Below are 7,191 nucleotides of genomic sequence, written 5' to 3'. Positions count from 1 at the left end.
TCCTCTCTCTCCCTTCATATATTTTCAGTCCAGATCAATAATCCTTTCAAATTATTGCTTCTGTCAGAGAGAATATAAAACTGTGAAATCTCACTTTGGCTACATGTCTGTCTGTCTATCTACCTACCTGTCTGACTCTCTCTGTCTGCCCCAGTCTATCTACCCGTCTGTCTCTACAGTGTCTGACTGTTTACCTGTCTATATCTTCAGTATCTGACTGTCTTGTCTCTAGCAGTCTGTCTCTATCTACAGTATCTGTCTATCTACCTGTCTGTCTATCTATCTGCCTGTCTCTATATACCTCTGTCTACCTACCTACCTGTCTGTCTGTCTCTATCTATCTATCTATCTATAGTATCTGACTACCTGTCTCTATCTGTCTGTGTATCTACAGTATCTGACTATCTACCTGTCTCTGTCTATCTATTTATCTATCTGTTTATACCTGTCTGTCTGTCTTTAACTACGTTATCTGACTGTCTCTGTCTCTCACTGTCTGTCTACGTACCTGTCTATCTGTCCGTCTGCCTGTCTATATATATTCCTGTCTGTCTGTCTATATCTATCTACAGTATCTGTATCTGTCTATCTATCTGCTGGTCTCTATCTACCTGTCTGTCTATATCAGTCAGTAAAAAGTCTGAAATCATTTGCCTAAAATATCTAATGATCATACAATTTTATACAATCTTAATGAGAATAAAATTAGTTTAAAAATGACATTTTAAATGTAAACATGTTTAATTGATGAGTTTAAACTGAGCAGAAAAAAGTGTCCTGCATACACGTGAATTCCTTCAATACTGCTTAAAAAGCATCCCATGATGTACCTCATGAAGCTGGTTGAGAATGTACTGAGCTGGACTACAGACAGGTTGTGGCCACTTTGAAGAAACTGAGATATAAGATAGTTTCACTTGTTTTTTCACTACATACAATTCCCATAATTATCTGCACAACGTTAATACCGGTAGCTTGCATTTCCGGTAGGTGTCGCTGTTTCACCGCTCCTCGCTCGTGCTGCTCGCTGACTGAGAGCGCTTCCTCTGCGTTGTTTATCTGTTTCTCATTGATCTCTTAGCCTGGTACTTGAAAAACTACTTTGCAGTAAAGTTTTCGGATATTGTTAGGGTTCCCACGGTCATGGAAAGCCTGGAAATGTGAGGGAATTATAAAACGTCTGATTTTCAGCCCTGGAAAAGTCATGGAAATTAATTAGATCTCAGTGAGTGCATATCTTTTTAGTCAGCTCTAAAATATTTAATCGGGTAGATATTTACTTTTAGGGTAAAATTTGGTTTGAAAGGAAATTCACCTCAGCATATGTAAAATGGCCTTTATCTACTTAATCATCATAAACTACTGCATAATTGAGTTATATAACGATAACAGAGACAACAACAATAACAGTTAATGTTGTTGTCTCTGTGTAGCCTACTGAAAGCTTATGTCACAAAAGCAAATTCCTTGTGTGTGCAAACATACTTGGCAATAAAGTTCTTTCTGTTTCTGATTTTTCTGTTTCTGAAAATATAAAAGTAGGCCTATGTGTAGGCTATTAAGGCTAGTGTTCGCACGTTGTTCGTCAAGACAAGTTGATGATTATTTATCACCGATAAACAATCACTTAGTTGAATCTCTCTTATCACTAAAACAGGCAAATGGTTTAATTGATTTAAACCCGTCAGGGACGTATAAAAGGTGTTTAAGTGGTTTTGAACGCTTTTGGCGTTTTCACCGCGCCTTTCTTGGCAGCTGCTAAGCAACGGCAATTCGGAGGCTGGTGTTAAGAGTAAGAGGGCGTGGCTCAAGTACAGCATATGAGGGAAGTCATTTAGAACGCAAGCGAGCGCGCGCACTCACACTCTCTTCAGTGCGCGCGTCTCTCTCACACATACAGCGCGTGCACAGCAAGATAATATTATTACACGCCTCTGTTAGCTCAGTGCGCGAGACGAGCCAGGTCCTGCGCGTGCACAGCTGAGTTGAGCGCTGATGATGAAGCTCTGTCTTCACACGCTCCACCGAAGAGATGCGAGAAATGAATCATGCCGTTTTTGTCATGCAGAGCGACTTTAAGAGGAGAAGTTACACTCTGAGGGAGATTTTTTGGATGGCTTAATAAGTTTGTGGGTCGTATCAGGCTTTTTTCCACGAAGGTAAGGTCCATTCCTGCCTTACTTTTTCTGTTAGTATAATATTATGTTTTGTTTTTGTTTTTGTTTTTTAACAAAGTATGAGAAACCTATATCTTATTTTTTTTTATTTTTATTTTATTTTCCCTTTTCATTTTTAAAATGATTAATAATATTATTTTAATTATTCTTTTTAAATACATTTTCGTTATTTCTTTTAATAATAAAATTTTCATCCTTATTTTTTAGATGTCAAAGTGACCAAAAATGTCACTTTTGCCTTCAATAATACAGAAGAAAATGAAGCGTCATCAACTGAAAACATAATTTCAGTTGTGAGAGGAAGAGATTGTGATTCTCAGCAATGGGGTGTGACAATGCGACCAATGGGACAGAACACTCGTACACCCTGCTAGTGGCCCTTCCTTTGAGCGTTCTGGTGGGGCTCCTCATCCTCCTCATCATCTTCGGCAATGTGCTGGTGATCATCGCCGTGTTCACGAGCCGAGCGCTCCGGGCTCCCCAGAACCTGTTCCTGGTCTCGCTGGCCTCTGCTGACATACTGGTGGCCACTCTGGTGATGCCGTTCTCGTTGGCGAATGAGCTGATGGGCCTCTGGGCCTTCGGGCAGGTGTGGTGTGAAATCTACCTGGCCTTGGACGTTCTCTTCTGCACAGCCTCGATCACTCACCTGTGCGCCATTAGTCTGGACAGGTACTGGTCGATCACGCAAGCCATTGAGTACAACCTCAAGCGCACACCGCAACGAATCAAGCGCATCATTTTTATTGTTTGGGTCATCGCTGCTGTGATCTCCTTCCCGCCTCTTATAACAATGGAGAAAGAAGAGGGGAACACCTGTGAAATAAACAGAGAAAAATGGTACATTATTTCCTCTTCCATTGGGTCGTTTTTCCTGCCTTGCATCATCATGGTCCTTGTGTACATCCGAATCTACCAGATCGCCAAGAAGAGAACCAGAGCGCCTCCTGGGGACCGGAGGATAAAGGAAGCGGGCAAAAAGGAGAACGAGCTGGAGAAGGACCCCCACGAGAAGCTCAATGGGGATCCGAATGTTGAACCGGACGACAAGGGCGAAATAAACGGTGTGGACATGGAGGAATCGTCCTCCTCAGACCACAAGGTCTCCAACCCTTGCTCCCTCAAGAAGAAGAGCTCAAAGGGAAAGACCAAGCTGAGCCAAATCAAACCAGGGGACAGCGACAAGCATGAGGCCTGCCAGGCCACCAAGACCAGCAGGTGGAAGGGCCGTCAAAACCGAGAAAAGCGTTTCACTTTTGTCCTGGCAGTGGTCATAGGGGTGTTCGTCATCTGCTGGTTCCCGTTTTTCTTCACCTACACGTTGACGGCGTTTTGTGAGTGCTGTGTGCCCCGAACGCTTTTCAAGTTCTTCTTCTGGTTCGGCTACTGCAACAGCTCCCTCAATCCCATTATATACACCATCTTCAATAATGACTTCCGAAGATCCTTCAAAAAGATCCTCTGCCGGAGAGATAACAGGAGAATGGTGTAAATGGGCTGCATTTTCCCTCCCTTTTCTTTATCAAATGTAATATATCACCTGGTGTTTAAGGGAAGTACTTGTGTACTGTAAGCCAACATGTTGTGTGTCATTACACAACAAGGCCGAAGGGGAAAAAAAGACTCATGCTTTGTACAAATGCAACAATGCATGGTTATGCAATTACAGCACAATATGTGGCAGATTCGTCCATTTCAGAAATGTATTGTGTCGTTATTGATGTGTGGTGTGGTTTCGTAACTGTGATATTTTATCATCTGCCAACGTGGAGGGACATTTACCAAGACAATGCATTACAAACCACGCTGAATGTGAAAAACAATTCAAAAAGTGCCAAAGGAGTAAGAAATATTGTTGATTTGGACAGCTGCAAAACTGTCCAACTACACCGCAACGTGCATGTCGATGTCTTCTCACGGGGCCTGTTTATTTCCCTGACATATTGTATAATTAATTGTGAAGGTGTTGATATTTTGTTCGGTGGACAAATTGCCTCCTTTATCCCTGCCAGTAACGGTTCATTTAAAATATTGCCGTGGACCATTAAGCAAAAAGATGTTGAGCTCGTCTGACTGGAACCTGACATGCCGGTGTCAAAACAAATTTCTCTGGCTTCTGATGTAGATTATATATGTCACCCTAGATATAATGGATGGATCTTTAGTGCCACACCACAAGCGAATTACAGTGTTAGTTATAGTCTGCAACTAATAAACTGTGTCAGACAGGCTGTTGGTTTAGCTGGCGAATTTGTAGAAACGCACAACAAAACAAGAGTTGAATATTCAGCAAGATATCGAATGACTGACAACAGAGCTTTTCCAGGTCAAGGTGAGGTCAGGCCTCTTGGTGTGCTTTCTGTTCCCTTGGGATGCATGGAGATACAAGAGATATCCAGTTGGTGTGAGATGGAGTGAGTGTCCAGTCCAATTGCTGTGTGACCGAGTAAAATGGTTCAAAACAAAGGTCTGGAATGACATCTACAAACTACCTGTCACTGTGCATTGTTGCCATATCTGAAAACGCTAATCGTGATACATGACTCACTTCGATATATTGGCTGTTTTCTGGTTGTCCTGGTTGTGCTCTCAACATGTTTTGAGATCTAAAAAATGTGTTTGCACACACTAAAAAAGAAAGAAAACACTCAAAAAAATAAAAAGTACAGAACATTTTGTTTTGTCTGTTATCATTTCTAAGGCAATTTGAGATTTTTTCTTGAAAAGCAAAATATGTTGAAAATGCTTCACTGCTGAGATAAATACAAGTTATAAATGAACTGAAAGAGTTGAAAGTATCTTCACAGAAGCAAAATTGTTTAGAGTAAAAAAAAATTATAATGGAAGCTTATGGGGCAAAGTATTGACTGGGATAAATATTAAAATACCCTTTCAAAAGTATAACGAAATAGTGCAAGTTTTTACTATTTAATTACAAAGAATCAAGTAAAACATATAATTAAATGTGACATTTTTGAAAATTCTAGGCTATTTTCTTGTAAAACGTATTTCAATCAATTTAATTTCATTTACAGCTTCGAAAAATCATTTTAGCCAGATCCCTGACAGACAGTATAAATTCTGGCCAAGACCCGCCAATTCGAAAGCAACAGCGGTTTGATTGACATACAAATTGACCAAAGTTCGTTTTATTAATTCATTTCGCGTGTATTCGAGAATTCTTTTAACTTTCTTATTCTGAACCTTTGAAGTTTTCTGAAAATCACATGCAATTGCTCAACCCCTCGACCTTCTCACAGGTAAAGAACAAACTCGACTTTCTCACAGGAAATGAACAAAGAGGAAATGTCATCTGTCAGCGATTATCTCACAGCGGTCAGCCCGTCTCTTAGTTCAATCTGACTAACCAACGTAACAAAATTGAAGCGTTCAACTCTGAAATGTCCCTGTTTGCTCTGCATGTAGGAATAACACTGCGGTTGAAGTTCCCCAGTGGCAGCAATACATTTATCTGCCGGAGAGAATGTACCGAGACCTTCATAATTATGATGGATCATGATAACTTCATCTCGTCTATAATCATCATTAAATCGTCAAGACAGCGGGATAATTACGAAGTTTAACATAAGGTTTTTATTACACGGACCTGTATCGGTTTCCGTATCCTTTTACGAACTGACACAAAAGCATTAAATGGCAACTTTAAAGATATGGCAGAGCATTACCACCCACAGCGGCAGAGCTGCAGTCGAGATATATGACATGATTCGAGCTGGCGGGGGGGATCTAGGCAAAGGCAGTGCGTGGATACTGGCCATCCTGAAGTGTGAGTGGGAGATCGGAGAGATGGCCACGCGGTGAGGGACATTCAGTGGGAGTGCAGGGGATTGTAGCTATTGTACTTTGAAGTGACGATCCTCACTTCAAAGTGAGAATGAGAAGTGCAGAGAGAGGAGTGTCTTGGTCAAATTCGTGAGGGAAAGAGAGAAAAAAACGGCGCAGGTGACTGTGAGAACAACCGCTGCCAGGTTTTATAATTGTTTGTCAGAGACAGCCTTCGAGTTGGTTACGTCTTTGAAACAATTGGTGCTTATTACTTTCGTGTTGACAAAAATTCTGATAAAAGTCTAAACGTTTTATGCTAATTTCATGGGTGTTTATATATATATATATATATATAATGATCATTATTAGAATAATTACTATATTTTAGCATTAAAGGCACAATATGTAAGATTTTTGCAGTAAAACATCCAAAAACCACTAGACCAGTGTTATATATTTTGTTCAGTTGAGTACTTACAATATCCCAAATGTTTCCAACTACTTGTAAATCCTGAGAAAATCGCAATATTAACTAAGGATATGGGACGTGTCTGGGAGTTGCCTGTCAATGGCGTCATATCCGCATTACCCTTGGTTTCCGGTTTAATTTTGTAGAAACCATGGAAACACCAAAGATGCTTTAATATATTACATGTTGTAATAGACAAGGGAACAACTGTTTGGTTACATTTATAGACAGAAAACGAATTATTGTTATATAGCTCAACACGTTTAGTCTTATTGTTTAAATCTAGTTTTCTTGATTTTACGAGTGTGCCATGCTTTTACCATGCCTCCGAGAAAAACACTATTTTGTCAAGTAGCTAAGTAATACAGCATTTTCTCAATCATACAAAACGTTTTAAAATTAACAAGCCACCCAGCATTTATTAATATGATATTCTAATATCGATCTTATTGCAGTGTGCAACAAGTGTCTCACAGCAGCCAGCCGAGCGAACGCACAGAGTAACGTCATAACATCATTTTCAAAACATTCAAATGTATCTAATATGATAAACAGTGCTGTGTTACCTCATACCCTTGACCGGAAGAAGCGGAAGCGGAATTTTATTATTTATTATCTTAAAGGTCTGTTTGTGGTATTATTAATTTTTTTTTACATTTTAAATGTTTCTGACTCCTCATATTATAAGTTTGAAATGGGCTTATAGCTACATAATTGTTCTGGGTTCAAAATAATCATTTGTGACATTGCGTTGATTAC

At 39.9% G+C, this 7,191-nt stretch overlaps 1 protein-coding gene across 1 annotated transcript; it reads left to right on the top strand.

The window, feature by feature from the left end:
- The first annotated feature begins 1,393 nt into the window (after window positions 1–1,393).
- adra2a (adrenoceptor alpha 2A) lies at window positions 1,394–4,850 on the top strand. The gene is made up of 2 exons (XM_051908780.1): window positions 1,394–2,159; window positions 2,385–4,850. Exon 2 carries the CDS (start codon window positions 2,500–2,502, stop codon window positions 3,667–3,669), a length of 1,170 nt encoding a protein of 389 aa, XP_051764740.1. The 5' UTR covers window positions 1,394–2,159; window positions 2,385–2,499; the 3' UTR covers window positions 3,670–4,850.
- The last annotated feature ends 2,341 nt before the right edge of the window (window positions 4,851–7,191 follow it).

Source organism: Ctenopharyngodon idella, chromosome 10, assembly GCF_019924925.1.
Source record: "Ctenopharyngodon idella isolate HZGC_01 chromosome 10, HZGC01, whole genome shotgun sequence".
Lineage (NCBI taxonomy): Eukaryota > Metazoa > Chordata > Actinopteri > Cypriniformes > Xenocyprididae > Ctenopharyngodon > Ctenopharyngodon idella.
The sequence above is the reverse complement of the archived record's forward strand: the minus strand, read 5'-3'. Positions and strand labels throughout refer to the sequence as shown.